The sequence below is a fragment of the Puntigrus tetrazona genome, unplaced genomic scaffold, assembly GCF_018831695.1.
Source record: "Puntigrus tetrazona isolate hp1 unplaced genomic scaffold, ASM1883169v1 S000000456, whole genome shotgun sequence".
NCBI classification, from domain to species: Eukaryota; Metazoa; Chordata; class Actinopteri; order Cypriniformes; family Cyprinidae; genus Puntigrus; species Puntigrus tetrazona.
The window spans coordinates 578,324-599,420 of NW_025048098.1; the positions used below are offsets into that span (position 1 = coordinate 578,324).

The following is a 21,097-nucleotide window of genomic DNA, read 5'->3' on the forward strand; positions in this document are numbered from 1 at the left end:
TAATGCAATAGTTACTTATATATATATATATATATATATATATATATATATATATATATATATATATATATGTGTGTGTTTACTGCTGTGGACGTATAACAATATATAGAGAGTTTGAAATATAATAATATGTCAACACGTTGATACTTATTGGTTTATGTCGAGTCCGATGCCGTCTCTGGCTGCTTACGCAAAAACTAAAGACATTGTTTAGAAGAAAACATATCGAGTCCGTGTAGATACGGCAATAAATCATAATCAGGATTGGTTCAGGAAACACAGCTGCCGCTGACAGGCTCTGTCAGAAAGCGTGCTGGAGTTCAGGGCCATCTAATCTTCCTGCAACAGATTTCTTTAATTTGAGGAAACACGGAGCAGCTGGAAGAGTCTGACGGAGCACAGAGTTTCTGAAGATACGCTCGGATGAATCCGGGCCGGAGCGGGTCCGCTTGTCCAGAACAAGAGCAGATAAAACCGTAATCTGATTACTGTCTGATACGGAGAACAATCTCAGATGAATGACTGGACCCCAACATCAAATCAACTGAACATTATTATTTTTATTTTTTTTTCTATTTGTGTTTTTATATAATATATACAATAATAAAATAATGAATATTGTATAAAGTAATATTTAATAATAAAATAAAACCTAGTTGTCATTGTTATATAATACACGTATTTAGAATATATTTAATATATTAATATTTTATAATATAGTATTACAATACAATTATAGTTATACATTTATAATATAAATTAAAAATAGATAGATAAAACATAGTTTGTTTCGATTGAACATTATTATTTTAATATTTTTTCTATTTGTGATTTTATATAATATATACAACAATAAAATAATGAATATTGTATAATTAAGTAATATTTAATAATAAAATAATATATAGTTGTAATTGTTATTTAATACACGTATTTAGAATATATTTAATATATGAATATTTTATCATATAATATTACAATACAATTATATTTATACATTTATAATATAATATACATTAAAAATAGATAATACATAGTTTGTATTGATTATTATATAATGTTTCTGATATAATATTTTGATGTTTTTATATTTACAATTATTGTTATATATTTTATCAAGTCACGTGTATATGTATTTATTTTTTTAATTATAAAATAATATATTAGATATAAAGTAAATAAGAAATTAATTGCATTTCCATGTGTTTATGCATCTTTAAAAGTTACTTTATGTATATCTGTTCATATACATTCACATTTTCATGTAATAAAAAACTATTTTATCAAGCAAATTCATTAAGATAATGTAAGATATAAAGTAAATAAGAAATGAATTGCATTTCCATGTGTTTATGCATCTTTAAAAGTTACTTTATGTATATCTGTTCATATACATTCACATTTTCGTGTAAGATAAATGCATTAAGTGTGAATGCTTCCAGTAAGGTGTGAAATCAGAGCTAGTGTTTCTGTAAGGCTGTGTTGAGCGCTCTGCACGCAGGACCGCTTTAAGAAAGCAGTTTTGAAAAAGCGACATAAATTTGGCAGAGATATTGCTGTGCTCGATTAAACTGGTTTCGGTGTGCTAATACATGCAGAGCCGGTGACATTTCAAAAGGATAAATAAAACTCGTTGTAATGCGTTCACATCACCCTACTGGCTCTCTCTCCAGCCGGCGGGACGCCCCAGAGGTCACAGCTGAGCCGAGAGGTCAAAGAGGGCCCGACGCTCTTCAGGAAAGAAATAGTGAGCTTTCAGAGGAAATGCGTGATTACCATTCATCAAGACACTAATATTTCAATAAGAAATCATATTTATGTTTTATACAGTATGTTGTAAAGAAATCATGGCGCTTAATGGCTTGGAAAAATATTTGTACATTTTTAGTCTAAATATTATTTTACCAGGCAAATTCATAAAGGACTCTAAAATCAAATATAGATAGAAAATTTGACAAATATTTTTCCAACTCTCTATATATATATATATATACACAAATGTATGTATATTTATTTACAGTACATCATTATATTATTTTTTAATAATTAGTATTATTTTTTTATTTTTAGAATATATTTAATATATTAACATTTTATAATATAGTATTACAATACAATTATATTTATACATTTATAAAATTAAAAATAGATAGATAATACACAGTTTGTATTGATTATTATATAATGTTTTTGATATAATATTTTGATGTTTTTATATTTACAATTATTGTTAATCGTATATATTTTTTACCAAGTCACATACGTATTTATTTTTTATTATAAAATAATATATTAGATATAAAGTAAATAAGAAATTAATTGCATGTAATTATGAATATAATTAATGAAGAACTGTAATATTTATTTGTGTATTATAGCTTAAATTATATTTTGTTTTCATGTATATTTGTTAATGTATAATAAATAATTTGGTTTATTACATAGTTTGCACTTGCTAACAATTATACATACTTCTAATATATTGTAATATGAATAAAAAAAAAAAAAAAAAAATATATATATATATATATATATATATATATATATATATATATAATATATATATATATATGAACTTGTTTAAAGCGTAGATTTTAAATAGCTTTACAGTGAAAGCCTGTGCCATTGTTTTGCATGCAAACATTTTCTGCCTCATGATCTTGTAATTGAGCACAAATTGCTGGTAATGCGCAGGCAGTGTCATGTTCACAAGCCTGATCGCCGCAGGGGAAGCTTGTGTAAAACCAGGCATGAAAAATGCTAATTACCAATGTTAACAGTATAGCTGGTGATTTGTGAACAACACCTGACAAGTGTGGCGCTCTCCCTCAATAAAGCGCCTCATTAAGCTGCAGTCCGATGAGAAGAAACATCGTGTGTGACCTTCAGAGTGTGTTCAATCCACACGCTTTAGTTTGAAGTCAGAGCCTGGCGTCCCTGTGCTCTCATTAGCCTTCACGTCTGCTCACCTCCATCACCGGAGAACGGGGAAGCTAATGAGATCTGACTCACCTTTCCTCGTGACGCTCACAACTTCTTTTTTGTCTCTGCATTGTCTGTGTATTGGTTTTAAGATCTAAAGTCAAAGGAAGTTCTTTATTCTGAACTTTTTTTGTTTGAAAAATGTGCTTCCTTGAATGTCTTTCTTTAAAATAATGCCATTTGTTGTCTAAAGCGATCATCTTTGTTTTAGATTTGTAAATGGGCAAATACTTTTGGGGACATTATTAAAAAAATATACATATATTTATATGTATATATATATATGTACAAATTAATAAAAAAATTAATAAAAAATAAAATATTTATATTATATTATTATATATATAATTAAAAAAAAAAAATATATATATATATATATATATATATATATGTATATATATATAAATATATATGTATATATATATATATAAATTAATTAAAAAAAAATATATATATATATATATATATATATATATATATATATATATATATATAAATTAAATTATAAATGTGCAAATACTTTTTGGCCTACTGTTATATATATATATATATATATATATATATATATATATATATATATATATATATATATATATAAATATAAACAAGTAAATTTTTAATCTTATTTAAGGGAGATTAAATGCAAATATATATTTTTGGCCTTCTGTTTTTGTATTATATATATATATATATATATATATATATAAATATATATATATATATATATATATATATATATATATATATATATATACTTTATATATACAATAATTATAATTACAATAATTATATATATATTATTGTATAATACAATTATATATATATATATATATATATATATATATATATATATATATATATATATATATATATATATATATATATAAATTGCTGTGTGGTTCTTTCAATTTATTCAAGTGAGATTAAAATTCTTAATCTCTATCGCCATCTAGTGGCTGAATCTGGGATGGAGCTTTGATAAACGTCACTACCACTTGAGAAGCTCATCAGCGCTCGAGTCTCCATATCTTTTCACAATAAAAGTAAACATTACAATTCACAGTTCGACATTTATTTCCATCTTTTAGCATGTAGATAAGAGAAAAAGGCAGAGATCCTTCAAATGACCTTTAGCGAGAGATATTCTGTGGCTCTCCCGTTCATAATGAAGCCAAGAGTTCAAGCGCAGTGAACGTAGCAATGTTGAGAAGTAGTGCAAGTGTTCTTCTACCGGTAGTCTGATCGTTATAGTTGCTTGTGCAGGAGAAACTCACACACCGTAACAGACCCAGTAAAGCAGGAACCTCCCATCTGATTCTCAGCTCATCATAGCTCATCTATTAATGAACAGGCTTGAGCTCCGTTCTCTGTTCATCCATTCTTCCTCCCTGAACCTTCAGCAGCAAAGAAAAGAAATCTTCATCGTCCATCGGTCCTGGAGCTGCGCTGCGCTGCTCCTCCAGCCGGCCCTGGGCCTGGCAAAATAAAAATACTTCTATTAACTATAACAGTGGTAGAATTAGTGGTAAGAGCAGTGATGGGATTATTAAAATCCTAATACGATAATAATGATTGTAGAAATATAAAACATGAACCGATTTGACATTACTGGCCATAAATGATAACAATAATCATTAACATTTTAAAATTATTGTTAAATAATAATAATGATAATAATAATAATAACTCAAATTATTGTATTGATTATAAACACTTTGTTATTTATTTATTTCATATTAGTAGTAGTAGTAGTATTTAAAAGTTAAGGTATTAATAAAGAATGTAGAAATCGATGACATTCGCATTTACCAATTTCACATTATTGACAATATACAATATTAATCATAAACAAGTAGTAGTAGTAGTAATTATAATAATAATATTATTATTATGAATATTATTATTGATATAAAATATTGTGATGAAAAAATATAACAAATTATTATTATTATTATTTGCTTTTACCAGTTTGACATTATTAACCATACACAATATTAATCATAAACAATTAATAGTGGTGGTAGTGATATTATTATTATTATTATTATTATTATTATTATTATTATTAATGATAATAATATTGTTATTATTGATTTAAAAATGTTTTTATTATTATTATTATCATTCAAACATTTTAGATATAAAACTATTTGCTTTTACCAATTTGACATTATTGGCCATACACAATATTAATCATAATTAATAGTAGTAGTAGTGATAATATAATTATTAATAATAATATTATTATTAATAATATTATTATTGATTTAAAAATGTGATTTAAAAAATATAATACATTTTTTAAATTATTATTATTATTATCATTCAAACATTTTAGAAATAAAACTATTTGCTTTTACCAATTTGACATTATTAACCATACACAATATTAATCATAAACAATTAATAGTAGTAGTAGTAGTGATATTATTATTAATATTCATATTAATATAGATTTTAAAACATATTTTAAAAATATATTATAATAAATTATTATTATTATTATTATTATTATTATTATTATTATTATTATTATTATCATCATCATTTAAACATTTTAGAAATAACACTATTTGCTTTTACCAATTTGACATTACTGACTAGGGTGATATAAGAGGCTTTTCTCCAGGATGCGTCCTGGCCAGGATTTCTATATTGTTCCTTATATTTTCAAAATGCTCTCGAGGAACTTCGACTCATAGCAAAATAGAAATCCTGGCAAGGAAGCATCCTGGGTAAATGACCTCTATTACTGACTATACGTTATATTTATCACAAACATGTTGCGATTAAAAGTAGCAGCAGTAATAATCATAATCATAAGTTTACCAATTAAAAATTGTGCATTTAAAAACCTATAATAGATTTGATATGACTGACCAGAAATAAATAAACAAAATAATAATTAATTTGATGAATGAATAGATTTTTCCTCACACAGTTTAACAGATTTTTGCACTGTGTAATATATTTGTAATGGGCTCAAATAAGAGGAGCATCATATTTGGGGCCTTCGGCATCAACACCTTTGAAAACCCACTTGTTAAGTGAAGTTAGAAAAGAAAAAGTCCAAAGACGCACGCGTGTGACAGACTAGGCTGCGTGTGCTCACTTGTGTGTTGACGATCATGTTGTAGAAGTCCTCTTTGGGGGTCTGCGTGGGAACGGTCCGGGGGGCCTCTGGGATCTTCCAGCTGCTCTTCCTCTGCTTGGCTTTGGGCAGCGGAGGCGGGGGGGCCGAGGGAACGTTCTGGAGCTCCGCTCGCTGGTCGTCCAGTCGACGTCCCTGAGAGGTCGCCAGCAAATCGAAGAACTCCTCCTTCTGCAGGGACGTCATGGAGGAGAACACCACTGTGTGGAAAAGACACGCTTCGTGAGAGCTGGGTATAGATCGCTTACAAAACTCTTACTGATTACATGAGAAAAACCGTAGTCGGTAAAGTAATCGGATTACTTTTAGATTACTTTTGTATATAGCACACCCAAAGTCATTCGAGTAGTTCCAAACCTGTATGAGCAAAGGAAGACATCTGGAAAAAAAATGGTTGTTTTCGGTCACCATCGACTCCCATAGTATTCTATTCCTACTATGGAAGTTAATGGTGACCCAAAAAGTTTTTTTTTTTAAATATCTTCCTTTGTGTTCAGCAGAACGAAATGATTCATACAGGGTGAATAAATGATTCTATCGACTCGTTTATTACGTTGATTCAAATAAGATTATCTTGTATCATACTGAGGTAAAAAATCTGTTCCATTCATCGTAATTTACAACACAAAGTGCATTAAACGTTATATTATATCAAGACTTTCCAAACTAGGATTTGTGAAGGAACTGAGTTGAATAAATCATTTTAAAGTTTTTCCAGTAAAGTCTTTTTATTCTGTGGCCATATTTGCAACTGGGCAGAAAATTATTTAAAACCTAAAATTATTTACTCTGTGAAAAGTAAATATATTTGGTGAGTGAGGTTTAGAGATGACTAAATGTTTTGGAATACCTACATGACAGTGGAAATAAAAAATAAAGTGAATATGCGCATTGTAATGAGTTTGAAAGACAAAAGCCTTCCAAAGACATGATAATGCATGGTTAATAAACCTACGGAGTGATAATTCAAAGGAAAATGAATGAGAATGTCCGCAAAACTGGACTTTCTTAAAGGAACACTCCACTTTTTTGGAAATAGGCGATGCTACTGGTCTAATTGGATTCAATGATCTATGCTAAGCTATGCTAAAAGTGCTATCGCCAGACCAGGAGTTTCCAAAGAAAGCGTGTCCTTTAATGTACATAATTAGCAGGATATTTCAGAAAGGAAAACGTAAAAGATTAAAAAATACATATTTAGGGAGAATCAATGAATTACGAATAATTTATCGCTGCTTTGTGAATAATATGTAACGGTGTAATCCATGAAAAAGCAGCTGTAGTCTGATTACAAGTATTCCAAAATGTAGCTTACTCTAATTGCAAGCGCTTCATTTTTCGGCATGCTCTGGTGGTGTTATTGTCTGTGATTAGTTTGTGTCTCTTCACCTCTCTGGCTGTGGCGAGGTGTGCTGGGCTCCGAGTAGCATCTCCTGCGGCGCTCCAGACGAAACGAGCAGCGCTGGTCGTTGAGCCGCCGGCCCTCTTGTAACGCGAACAACAGCTCGCAGAAAGCTTCTGGGAAATCTGGAGATATCCTCTGGACCTGAGCACATCATCATCATCATCATCATCATATCAAATCCTTTCACTCGTCATTTAATCCCCTTCACGTTGTTCCAAACCTGTATGAGCTTATTTCTTCTCCTCAGCACAAAAGAAGATATTTTGAAGAACGTTGGTAACCAAACAGCAGTATTTTCATGGAAGTCAGCGGCCTCCGCCAATTGTTTGGGAACCAATATACTTCAAAATGTATTTTCTTTCATGCCCAACAGAAGATAGAAGCTCGTACAGGTTTGAAATGATGCAAGGTTGACTAGATGGTGACAGAATTTTCTTTTTTAATTTAAAAGAATCCATCCATAGGCGTCTAGATATGGCTTCATTTCCAAAAGTCAGATTGCTAAGAAAAGTAAAAGTGTCGCAATCAGTTCCTGAAGGATGCATCTATGCAACTATGAATATAATTTATGTTTACAGAAGGATATGTTAACAAATATTACAATATTAGAAATATTACAGAAGTGGTGTACACTTTATAATGTAATAAATTCTTAATAAATAATGGGATGTGTAAGTTTGTATTTGTGTAAATTCCTTTTAAAATAAAAATGTTATTATTATTAATAAAAGTGAAATAAAAAATCCTAGGACACCTAAAGTAACGAGCGTCATTATGGGAAGCTTTTTAAATAACATTAATCCATGCCTGTTAGCTTTGAGGCTTATTTATATTATTTTTGTCTTTACATTTTTATTATATTAATACTTTTATTCAGCGAGGGTGAATTAAAATAACAGAAAATGAAAGAAAAGGCGCGTATAACATCGCATAAAATGTCTTTTTTAAATTAACGCTCTACTTCTGAACTTTCTATTCATCAGAGAATCCCGAAAAAAAATATTATAGGATAAATAAATACTGTTAATGAAGATCAATCAATGCCGATGCTGAAAATAAGCTTTGCATCACAGGAATAAATTACATTGTTAGAACATGTATAGACAGAAAACACCCACACCGACCTTTCGAAAAGTAGGCTATATGCTAATATAATAATAAAATAATTAAAAAAGATTATATTTTAGTCAATTATTAAAATTCACTAGCTGTAACTAACACCTATTGGCTTAAACCTAAAAAAGACAAGAACTTCAAAGGTCCCGCCCACTTAGTGATTCAATAGGAAATACATCAACACAGAAAAAAAGAACTGCACTTGTCAAGCCGTTTCATGGTGTCTTCTCAATGCTGTTAGTAATTATTAAACCTTACCGTTAGCTTTGCGTCGTCAGGGCTGAGTCTGTCTTTGGGCCGCAGTTTTACTTCTCCTTGAGCGCTCGCTTTGTCTCGAGTCTCGGCTTGGAGCATCTTCTCTGTCCCGTCTGATGATCCCTTATCCGTTTTCTCAATATCTTCTTGTCGACTTTCCAGAGTTACATTCCTTTCCTCATCTATTTCTGCCCGCATTGCTTCGCTTTCACCTTTTCCTACTCGGACGTTGTTGTGATCATGTGAACTTCCCTCTGTGGCTTCTCTAACGCCGTCACCTTCTGTGTTTTCATCGGCCGTCCTAACTCTCAGCACGGTCCTTCCTCTCTCTGTGTTGTTTATCACATCCGAAGGCTCGTCCCCCTCTTCCAGAATGAGAAGAGGTTCCAACTGCTTGTCCGCCGAGGTTTCAACTTTGACCTCTGAGCGGTTCGTCCTAGCTTCTGCTGAGCTCTCCATGGAAGAAAGTACGAGAGCCTATAAAAAGTATGAAGTTAGAGATCCCTCATTTCCATACGTTGAGCAAGTCAAGACAGCGAACAGTCACGCGTGTAATCGGCATATATATCTAAAGCATGTTTATGATTTATAATGCCAGTTTTTATCTAGCCACCGAAACGTAGTCGGTGTTTTGACATATGACGACTTTTAGATACATTTCTAACATGTGCTTATTTAGACGGTGGGTGAGATTTACGGCCCTACTTACCTTCTCAACCTTAGACGAGATAAAATGAGGTCCTCTGAGCGGAATGTCAAGTAAAGCCCACATGCATCTCACCTCCGTGTACGAACATGCATTAACTCCCACATATCTCGACTAAACTCCGAGTGGTTCTCACAATCGAATCTGAAAAAGAGCTAAAAGCTGACACGATGCATCGACAACTTCACCGCTTCACAGTCCGCTTGTTCTGTCTCTTCCTGTTCCTCTCTTATGGCCCTGATCCACCCCTATGTATCTGGCCCCTTTCAGATGAACTAGCGGAACAGGCCGACGCATAGAAATCCACTACAGAAGTGCACGATGCGGTCTGCTCCCTTTAAACCCACTCTTATCGAAATGCGAAGCTATTTTATAATAATACGAAGGGAAAGGTGTGCTGACGCCTAACAGCCCTAAAAGCCTTGCATGTTGAAACTGGCGGCCTGTTTGTTTAACACAGTCTGTGGTTTTGCAGATTTCCTGTTGACTACCAGCAAAACGAGAAGTTAGACTTGGTGATAGAGAGTAGGACTCGAGAGTAAAGGAGAAGAAGATTGACCGTCTCGAATTTAAAATAAGATCTATTCTATTCAGCACGAAGAAACATTGGCTGTTTCTCCCGCTGTTGATTACACTGCAGACCTGAAGCCTTCGGGCCGTGACATGATGACATGTAAACTATGCACTCGCAGAAGGAATTTTGCATATGTTGAGCAACTCCTTGCGTGCGAGAATATCACATTTCATAATTCAGAAGTAAAACCGTGCCTTAATAAAAGAGTGAATATCACAGAAATGGGCAAGAACGTGACCAGAGTTCACATTTCACCCTTAAAAAAATACATGAATAAATAAATAAGAACAACTTGTTGTTTTATGTTATCTTAATTATTTTAATTGTAATTAAGAGTTTCTAACATTTCCATCTAAATTATATGGTAATTTGAACTTGTTCATTTTATCATTACTGTGATATATATATATATATATATATATATATATATATATATATATATATATATATATATATATATATATATATATATTTTTTTTTTTTTTTTTATTAATTACATCAAACACATTTACATTTTCTTTTCATTTATTTCTTTATTTTTCCTTTTGATTTTAACATGAACTTTACAGACATGTTTTGTGGTGTTTAGCATATTCACAAAAAGCCTGAACTTCTTGTGCATTTGGGCTACATTTTCCTAGAAGCATAAATCTACATTTTAGTTGGTGTGATGAGGTTTCATTAAATTCAAACTCCGTGTCCGTTTTTGACCCATGCAGCAGACTCCGTGGTCGCATTTTGCATTTGCAGAATGTCTATTTCCATGCAAGGGCACGTTTTTTTTACGTGTCAATCGCTAGGGGACTCCAGCGTGGCGATGCGTGGACACACACTCACTCACTCACTCACTCACAGTCACACACACTCATCTAGATTAATGTACTGCTCAGGATGTTGCAGCCGCAGCAGCCCATCACAGGCAACGGGCCCAGCGCAAGCCGCGGTCTCGGGTTGAACGTCCACCCGGGAATGCATCCACTTAACCCGGTGCACCAGCCTTCTCAACACCGCCCCGATGGAGACCCCGCGGGCCTCGAAGGCAACGAAAATGGACACGACAACCGCCGGGACATTGGAGATATCTTGCAACAGATCATGACGATTACCGACCAAAGTTTAGACGAAGCTCAAGCAAAGTGAGTTATTTAAAATAATTTCTTTGAAAACTTTGCATTGTGCTAACGGTCGCGTGCGACAAGGGTATGGTGAAACATAGTACAATCTATTTTCTAACCTTTTTTATGACATTATTTCGCCTTTAACCCACTCAAAGAAACGTTTATTTGATTTAACAAGGCATAAAATGTAAAATGCTATTACTGTTAAAACAATTAATAGAATATGTGCCGAAGTTCACGGGCTTAGCTGCTATTGTTTACGTTTTAACTTGACTCCAAACAAACTCCTTTTCCTTAATTTTGCAATATATAGATAAAACAACGAATCGCTATTAGATGTACACGAATCTGTTTATTTGTAATCTTATTACACACGTGGCTTTATTTTTTATTAATTTCACAAAAACACAAATCACTGCCTGAAGCTAAGGTGAAAGGCTAATGTGTCAGAATCGAAATGGGTAATAAAGTATTAATATGGCAACAAAAAAGAAATAAAACTATTTCTATATAAAGGGAGGTTGTGACATACTATATTTGTCACAAGTAACCCGATTTTAGCCTTTATATATTTAAAGCAAGTCTTGCTGTCACTGTTACATCGGTAGCTAACAGGCTAATGTTAGCTAACTGACTTTTGTTTGTTATTTTGTCACAGAAAACACGCTTTAAACTGTCATCGGATGAAACCGGCTCTATTCAGCGTCCTGTGCGAAATTAAAGAGAAAACCGGTGAGTAACTGGTATGCATTTTGTTTTAAAAGTGGCAAATATCATAACTGCAACTTTATAATTGGTTTAAAAGTTGGCATTGGATTCCGCACAGGCGCCATGTTCTGCAAGAACAAAGCCAGAGAGTGTAAATCTTATAAAAAATACAATAATTGTAACGTTTTTTTCCTTAATAATCATTTATATTTTATTCTAGTTCATAAATATATCCCCGAACCCTGTCATTTGCATGCAGTTTTGCGTGATTTGAATGATAAAACAGCACTTACTACTCAACAAAAGCATAATGATTATGTGTTTGACCAGGTTTGCAGCTTTTAAAATATAATTATAAATAACATTCTTTATAAACTGTCTCTAACCATGTCATTCTCACCAATGCTATTCAAAATTATTTGCATGCGTTTAAATGAGTAAAAATGTAAGCACACCAATAACAAATGGTTTCTGGTTTGTCAGAAGACCGCAGAAGATTTTCTCAGCTCTATTTAATGACACTGTCTCAAACCGTTCTTTTTATTTATTAATTTTTTTGCATGCGGTGCCACATTTTCATGCATTCGTATACCAGTACAACGATTAAGTCGTAATTGGCTTATATGAGAACCTAAATAACTGCATGTCAACGCAACCCTTTTTATTTGCATGTTACGTTCTATTATTTGCATGAGAATTTAACTGTTAATAAATGTGCAGTGTCTTTGGTTTGTCTGAAGACTAAGTTTAGGAAGCGCCATAAGATGACAGAAATGTTTACTGTGATGGTTAGTAATTAAATGGCGTTGTGCCTAATGGAGTCTTTTAATTTGCGTGGTTTGGCACGCTCCCTTACAGCCCGTGGTATTGCATGCTGTGAGCCATTAATCATACAGTAATGCCCTTTGCTATTCACCGTTTATTGCAAGGTGCTGTCTTGAAACATTTTGTCAAGTATATGAATAAAAATAAAACCTCTCCTCATCAGACTCTGTGTAACAGAATAAAGCAGTACTTAGGGTGACTGCAATGTTAAGCAGTGATGACACAGGAACTGTCGAAATGAGTCATCCTGCCTAATGCTTTGCCCTTGACTGAAGCACTTAACCTTGTGTTGCCCCGGGGAATAAATCTAAATTAATTCGTATTTATCTTGAAGGTTGTCGACTGCCATTACAGTATCAGTATGTTTGTATTGCGATACTCTGAGAAAACTGATATAGTGTTGACACCCTTGAAAAGGATTTTAAAGAAGTTAACCCAAATTTAGTTTTAAGAAATATGATGGCTGAATGTCTTATTTCTCTCTGTTTTAAATTGTAAAACTTCGGAAGAAGCATAGATAAATAATTTGCTATTTCATTAAAACAAAGCTACAATTACAGTGCAATTTGTGAAATAGTTTTTATAATATTTCATGTCCTACTTTTCACAAACAAAATGTTTTACATTATTTAAAGTACTAATACCAGTTTTGTACAATTAGGGATCTGCATTATGAAATGTAAATATTAAAGGGGTCATTTTGGGCTGTGGTGAAAGACAAAACATGGGAAAACTTAATTACCCATAATGCAATGGATTTAATCAGACTATCCGTGAGCGGTGACACAAAAAAGTGAAAGTGCAATCTGTAGTTTTCATAAAAGTTGTAATACAGCAAGACAATTAAGATTTTTTTACATTGTAACAATACAAAGCTGCTTGAAAATCAGCGAATGGGTGAATCCTTTCAATGGATACATTTCTCATTTGCAGGTCTTTCCATGAGAAACGCTCAGGAGGAGGAGCCTCCAGACCCACAGCTTGTTCGATTGGACAACATGCTGCTGGCCGAAGGCGTGGCCGGTCCGGAGAAGGGGGGCGGAGCTGCCGCCGCGGTCTCTGCCGCAACCAGCTCTGGCGGGATGTCTCCTGACAGCTCACTGGAGCACTCCGACTATAAAAGCAAGTTGAGCCAAATTCGGAACATTTACCACACAGAGCTGGAAAAATACGAGCAGGTACATATCGCTGCCATTGTGCTGGGTAGCCACGCCCACAGCGAAATCTCATTGGTCCAGAATTCCGCTTCACAATAATAGAGTGCAGCAGTGCACGCCCACTTTTTTAAAATTAACAACTTAAGAAGAAGAACTGTAAGAACTGCATCCCATGAAGCATTGATGTGATGATACAATATAAAACTAGTGATTTTAAATATGTTGATTAAATATAAAAAAAATCTCAATTTTAATGTAAAATAAGAGTGTTATGCATACAAGTAGTTTGAGATCATAGGAAGATTGGCTTGATTAGGACGCTCGCAGTGCTTCATGGGAGTGGATGGGCGCTAAAGAGATCTTATGCTTCTTTCGGTTTTCTGATTGGTGGAGATTTTTCTGCAGAATCGTGGATAATAAGATTTTTCATGAGGAATTTCAATTTTGAACATGGCTATATAAGAATAAGTTGACTCTACAAAAGCATATACCGTTGTTTAATAATCTCATAGTTCACAGTAGGTCGCGCCAGGGCTGGGTATCGAGTTTGGTACTTTTTAGGTACCCACCGAATTGCCCCGATACCATTGAGTATCGGAAAAACGCCTCGTCGTTCCGTACCAAATTTCGTTACCTGAGGGGTCAATCTTGTCAACGTCGGTGAGCCAGTAAGCCTGCAGCACTAGCCGGTACGTTTGACTAGAAATAATGCAACGTTAAGTCGACGCTCCAAATGCAGGACGAAACAGCTAGGTATTAAAGAGTTTGCGCCGGTCTCATAGAACTCACCTAGTTTACACCGATTACAGAGATGTGGCTCACACGTGTGTAAGCGTCCCAACTCTCTTGAAAGTCTACATTACTCGTGCGCTTCCGTTTTCAAATGAAATCGTTCCTCGTTCAAACTGGCATTTCCACCGCTTTTCAGAAAAGGTCTTCACCGATAGGCTGCTACACGACTCAAAACGCATGTTACGTGGCGATTCATGCACGCTAGCGTTATGCTGCAAATGACAATAAGTATGATTTATATTCTGCATTTACTCCAGCACGCTTCAAACAACCATTGAGCGTTTGTTATGACCTCCGATCGCCGTCTAACATGTGTTGGTCGTGTAAAGCTGCTGATAAATAGTCAAAATATAGGAAAATACAGGCAGACAATTTGAGGCTGCTAAATGTGTGGAAACGAATAGAAATGATGATTCTGTCTATGAGCTATGTGCATTTTAAAATTAAAGGTAAAGGTACAATAACTATTTATGCACTGATTTTTATTTTTTTTATTTTTATACCTATATTTAGTTCCTTTGTGCTTCGGCTCAGGAGAGGAGGCTGTGTAAATGTCAGCAAACTGGAAAAAAAAAAAGTTTTTTGAGAAAATGTAATCTTGTTAAAATTTATAATGAAAAAGGTATTCAGGAACCGGTATCGGTATACAACTTTTTTTGCACGATACCCAGCCCTAGGTCTCGCATTTAATGGTTAATAAATTGTACAAAATTCTATAAAAAAAAAAAAAAAAGGAATGAGATACATACTTTTGGAACTGTTGCACTCTATTGAGCTTGAAATACAACTTCTGTATCTGTTATTTGCACAGCTTTTTTATTTTATTTTTTGGAGCGAGGACAAAAATGCATGTCTGACATCTCCGGCCAGAAAGGAGCTGCTTTCTAACCTCCTCGCTGTTTCCAGGCCTGCAGTGAGTTCACTACCCATGTTATGAACCTGCTGAGGGAGCAGTCTCGCACCCGGCCCGTGTCTCCTCGTGAGATCGAGCGCATGGTGGCCATCATCCATCGCAAGTTCAGCTCCATTCAGACGCAGCTCAAACAGAGCACCTGTGAAGCGGTCATGATCCTGCGCTCACGCTTCCTGGATGCCAGGTGGGATGAAAGCGCGTTCTGGGATAGATTACATCCGTGCTTTTTGAACAACTAGGGCTGCAAAACGATTATTCACGTTTGATCAATTCAAAATAAAAGTGTGTGCACTGTGTAGATTTATTGTAATATAATGCATGTATGTAACAAATGCTTACAGGGATATTATTTAAAATATATACATGTGTGAACATTTATGAATATATGCGGTACAAACATGCATGTAGTATTTAAACAAACTATTTTTTTTGGATCGATTAATCATGATCAGGAGGCATTTAATCAAGAAATCCTGAAAAACCTAGCAGAGTTTTCCTTTGAATTAAATAGATTTTTAAGAGTCTTTCTGTATATATTTGTTTGTGTTTTAGTCAAACTCGTTTAATGTTGATCACTTTCACATAAAACACGATCTCTTATGTAATTTTTCTTAAGTAAATGTATCTTTACACATTTGACAGAACACACCTTCATTTTTATTCACTTGCTCTTACAAAAAAGTCTTTAATTTATCTGCATAAACCCTATATGTTTTTCATGCATATGCTGATCACAGTTTGTTCTCTTGCTTTGTCAGGCGCAAACGGCGTAATTTTAGTAAACAGGCCACAGAGGTCCTGAACGAGTATTTCTATTCCCATCTCTCGAACCCTTACCCCAGCGAGGAGGCCAAAGAAGAGCTGGCCAAGCAGTGCGGTATCACTGTGTCTCAGGTACGAGCTCCTCCGTCGGATCTATTTTCTCTATCTTAATAGGCTTGTTTTCTTTTGAGCGTTTGAGAGAGGAGCCTGGCTCTCGGTCCACTACGGGAGCGTCCGGTCATCGGAGACGGCTCAGTTTCATTTTGGCTCTGAAATCGTGACAGGTGTCCAACTGGTTTGGCAACAAGAGGATCCGCTATAAGAAGAACATTGGGAAGTTCCAGGAAGAGGCCAATCTGTATGCCATGAAGACGGCCTTAGGGGCGACACAGAGCGAGGAATCACCCCACACTCCAAACTCCACTGGTTAGTTCAACTCTTCAGCTTTAACGGGGCTTTTTCAAACTAGTTTTGGATATTTGTAATAGTCCTGAGTGACACATTTGTTCCATATTAGGCAACATTTACCTAAGTGTGTGTGTGTCTATATATATATATAGTTTGCTACAGCAGAGATAATGCAAACAAATCTTTTGAATTTAATCACTGAATTTGATTTGAATTCTGTGTATATATAAATACACGTACAGTATATATTTTGAAAATATTTATGTCTATATTATGTAATGTCTATTATACATCATAAATATTAAATATAAACAAAGTTATTTTTAGAAATGTATACACATTTATATAAACATAATCAATGTACACAGCGCACACAAATATATTATGCAAACAGAAACAATTTTTTTTTTTTGGATGCAGTTCATTTTGAATAATCATTTGGAAGCACTGAATATTAGGGATGCACCGAAATGAAAATTCTGGGCTGAAACCGAGAATGCTTTGTAATGATTATTTATTATTTTATTCAATAATATAAAGTAATTTTGTAAAACTTTTTAATTTAACACAATCTGAATTATACTAAATAAAAACTAAACAAAACACAAGCTTAAACAAAGCACAAAAAAAACATACTTTTACTGAAAGCAACAAAACTGGACAGAATTTATATTAATAATAATAACACTTTACAATAAGGTTCATTAGTTAACATTTCTTAACTACTATAGTTAGCATGAACTAACAATGAACAATATTTTACTGATTCATTTATTAATGTTAATTGCAATCATCAGTTGTGCTTGTTAGCAGTTAATGCACTTTTTAATGAACAGTGAACAAGACTGATTAATAAATACTGTAATTAACTAACGTGTAAAGTGTTAGGCTACCTTAATATTAAATAGCAATACATTCTTACAAAAACCAAAATGCCAATAATTTTCAGCAGACTAACTTTAGGCGCATCCCTACTAAATACAATAAGATGTTTTACATATATTACTGTTCAAAAGTTCAGGGTGAGTCCACAAGTATAACTTTAAAAAAAATTATAAATAAAAATATCTCATGCTTACCAAAGCTGCATTGATGTGCATTTGAAAAAACTATATAGAAATATAAAAAAATATTATTGCTCTTTAAAATAACAGTTTTCTGTTTGAATGCATTTTTTAAAGATTATTTAGCGTCACTTTCGATCAATTTACTGCATCCTCGTGTCAATCTTTTAAACGTTAGTGCGTGACAATATAATGTTTCTAAAATTCAAATAACAGCTGCTTTTGTATTTTGCTCCCTTTGAATGACATGCGCACGATGAACAAAGTTTAATCTATTTAGCATTAATTCAGTGTTTATTTCTTTACATAGAAACGGTCATAAAACGGCAGCGCTGTAGTAAAAGGCATTGTAATAAGTCTCGTGCCTCTCATTCTTCCAGGCTCAGGGTCGTTCTCGCTGTCAGGGTCAGCTGACTGCTTCCTAGGAGTTCCTCCAATGAACGGAGAGCAGCCTCCCTATCACATGGGGTCTCAGGTACGAGCCTCTCGAGCTTCCTGCGGCCCGCTGCATGCCGTCATCTCTGTGTTTGCTTTGCCGTGCAGCTCTGCCTAAATGTCCTTTTCCTCTCTCTCTCTGGTAGGACGCTCAAACACGCTTCTCAGAAAGACTCTATAGTACCAGAGAGAGCCGGGTGAGGAGCTCATCACACGCATGCTTGTGTCTGCCGTCTCGCTTTTTTTTTCTTTTTCTTTTTTAAGTGACTTCGCTGCGATCTTTACTCGGTTATACTTGTTTGCAAGTTGGATTCACGCGCCCCGCTGATTATAATTAAGGCCTATTCATATCAAGAGCGACGTTTCAAGTGGCGCATGAATTTTTATGAGAGACATTCAGGCAAATGAACAAAGGTGAATTGCACATACGTGGTCTCGCGTACCAAATAAAACCCGTCTAAGCTCTTTGAGCGGGAGTGTCCAGAGAAATACTGTATAAATATTTAAAAAGAAATAAAACTTTATATCTGCGACTACAAATTTCACAAAGATAAGCGTGCAAGAAATATTTCAAATATTTTAGGCTACTTCAAATAAATGTGAAATGAATGTAACTTGATTATAAAGATAAGAAGCGTGATATATTAGTAGTTTTAAAAATGGTGTTGTGCACATTCTTAAAATAATTGTATTATTATCTAAAAATACAGATTTCACTTTGGTTAAGTGTGTGATTTTAATGTCTTTGTAAAAGCTATAGATGGTAAAAACAAATGCAGAAATAACAAAGTTCTGTATAAAGTTATAGTTATGAAATGTGAATTCTTAATTATGTCAGATTTCTCTTACAATAGCAATGTATTGGTATAATAATAGTAGTAAAAATGTTACAAATATTTAAATTATTAGTATCTTAGTGTGTATATATATATATATATATATATAGCCTTAAATTGGAATGTATATTAAACGATAAGTGTACTTTTATTTGTAATTAAATGATAAATCTGATAATTGTACAAAATAACTTTTATTTATTAATAGAAGTAAGCATTGTATTTACAATATAGCTTCTGCAGTGAAATCATGAATGCATCAAAATGAAAGTATCACTGCTTTTGAGTTACTTTAAGTACACCATGAACAACCTGCCAAAATCTCCCTCATGTTGATCCGAACTATAACTTTTTTGGAATTGGCTCATTCTGCAGCTTCCCCCGAGTTAGTAAGTTTTACCGTTTTTGAATCCGCTCGGCCGATCTCCGGGCCTGCGTGGCTATTTAGCGTAGCTTAGCATAGATCGCTGAATCCGATTAGACCATTAGCATCGCCTTCCAAAATGACCAAAGAGTTTCAGTGTTTTTTTTTTAAAAAACCTATTTAAAACTTGACTCTTTTGTAGTTCTATTGTGCGCTAAGACCAGCGGAAAATGAAAAGTTGAGATTTTCTAGGCCGATACGATTAGGAACTATACCTCCGTTCCGGCGTAATAATCAAGGAAGTTTGCTGCCGTAACATGGCCGACTCGCTGTGAATAGGCCTTAAGTTTCAGCATGTGCGCTAGGAGTTCTATGTGCTAAGAGATTTCTGTTTTCCTGGTTTTAACGCTAGTTTTGTGTGTCCTCAGACTAATGGGAACTGGCAGGAGCAGAACACGCCCCCCTCCGCCGCTTCACCCGGCAGCGACCACTCCGACAACTCGGACTGATGGGCTCCGTCTGCTGGAAGGACGAAAGGATGACGGTCACTCTTCTACCCAAATGCAGTTTCAGTTTTGCGCATTCGTTTTGTTTTTAGAAGCTCATTATCAGACTCGACATCGAGCCTCGTTCGTGAAACGCGGCAAGCCGATTACAAAGCCGTCCTCATGACCGCTACCGTATTCCACTCAGTGCGGTAATCTACAGAAGAATGGGCCTCGTTCATGAAGCATACAGCAAATACACACGTTGTTTGCGAAACTGCTAGCTTAAGATGCTAATTTGCATAAAAAGTTTTATTTTATGCATTTGTTGAGCTTTTGTTTCATGAATGAGGCCCCGTCCTCCATTTGGATGATGAGTTCATGGCATTTAGTTGCCGTCACATATTTTATTTTAGTTTTGTCATCACTTTCCACTACATTACAACTTCCACTATTTGTTACTGCAATATCTGGGTGTTGAAAGGGGAACTTTTTAAACTGCATTAAGACTGCTTCATTATAGTTCTTACATTATTATTATTATTATCACTGCTCTATATTGTTTATTCGAAGCTCAGATCGAATTGGCTTGGGTGAAGGGGGCAATAGAGAAAAATCCAAAGATTGTTTGTTTGTTTTTTTTTCGTGTGTGTGTGCGTTTCTATTTTTTACTGGGTTTGTGTATGTATCAGTTACATGAATGAGGTGCGTTTGCTGTCTTTATTTACCGTTTGAATGAGTATATCAACAGTGCTGTCTTTTCTCTGTACAGTGAAACACCTGTATTCTCTACCTCTTTTACAATAAAGACTGTCTGTGTACACATTCATCACTTGCACTTAAATATTGTCTTTTTTACCTTCATTTTTAACACTGAAAAACGTTTACTTAATATGATATGGCATTTACGGCCCGTTTTACTTTGGTAACATTCCCAGGGAGGCGTTTGGTAATCTTTTGCCAAGTCAAGAAGTAAAGACAAAAGAGGAAATTCATGTTAATGACACCATTGTGAAAGATAAACAGGAACCTGGGTCTTTC

The 21,097-nt window shown here is 34.1% G+C and overlaps 2 protein-coding genes across 3 annotated transcripts; one reads left to right on the forward strand and one right to left on the reverse strand.

The window, feature by feature from the left end:
* Positions 1-4,038: 4,038 nt before the first annotated feature.
* LOC122333968 (G-protein-signaling modulator 1) lies at positions 4,039-10,066 on the reverse strand. Its single transcript, XM_043231827.1, has 5 exons — positions 9,619-10,066; positions 8,913-9,386; positions 7,523-7,679; positions 6,095-6,333; positions 4,039-4,457 (listed from the first exon to the last, which is right to left on the reverse strand). Exons 1-5 carry the CDS (start codon positions 9,679-9,681, stop codon positions 4,323-4,325), a joined length of 1,068 nt encoding a protein of 355 aa, XP_043087762.1. The 5' UTR covers positions 9,682-10,066; the 3' UTR covers positions 4,039-4,322.
* Positions 10,067-10,987: 921 nt separating this feature from the next.
* Positions 10,988-20,885, forward strand: pbx2 (pre-B-cell leukemia homeobox 2). Of its 2 annotated transcripts, XM_043231849.1 has the most exons (9): positions 10,988-11,325; positions 11,966-12,039; positions 13,774-14,018; positions 15,696-15,886; positions 16,461-16,596; positions 16,749-16,890; positions 18,317-18,411; positions 18,518-18,568; positions 20,000-20,885. In XM_043231849.1, the coding sequence occupies exons 1-9, from the start codon at positions 11,081-11,083 to the stop codon at positions 20,078-20,080; spliced, it is 1,260 nt and encodes a 419-aa protein (XP_043087784.1). In that variant the 5' UTR covers positions 10,988-11,080; the 3' UTR covers positions 20,081-20,885. The 2 variants fall into 2 exon arrangements, with proteins under 2 accessions (XP_043087784.1, XP_043087785.1); XM_043231850.1 differs by lacking the exon at positions 18,518-18,568 and having other exon boundaries at positions 10,991-11,325.
* The last annotated feature ends 212 nt before the right edge of the window (positions 20,886-21,097 follow it).

Bases quoted from the DNA above. Each gene is read 5' to 3' on its own strand.
- pbx2 (XM_043231849.1), top strand. From the start codon at position 11,081: ATGTTGCAGCCGCAGCAGCCCATCACAGGCAACGGGCCCAGCGCAAGC. The intron at 15,887-16,460 runs GTGGGATGAAAG...TTGCTTTGTCAG, and splicing joins TCACGCTTCCTGGATGCCAG to GCGCAAACGGCGTAATTTTA. The intron at 18,569-19,999 runs GTGAGGAGCTCA...GTGTGTCCTCAG, and splicing joins ATAGTACCAGAGAGAGCCGG to ACTAATGGGAACTGGCAGGA.
- LOC122333968 (XM_043231827.1), bottom strand. From the start codon at position 9,681: ATGTGGGCTTTACTTGACATTCCGCTCAGAGGACCTCATTTTATCTCG. The intron at 7,680-8,912 runs GTAAGGTTTAAT...TGATGTGCTCAG, and splicing joins CTGACGACGCAAAGCTAACG to GTCCAGAGGATATCTCCAGA. The intron at 6,334-7,522 runs GTGAAGAGACAC...TTTTCCACACAG, and splicing joins ACCTCGCCACAGCCAGAGAG to TGGTGTTCTCCTCCATGACG.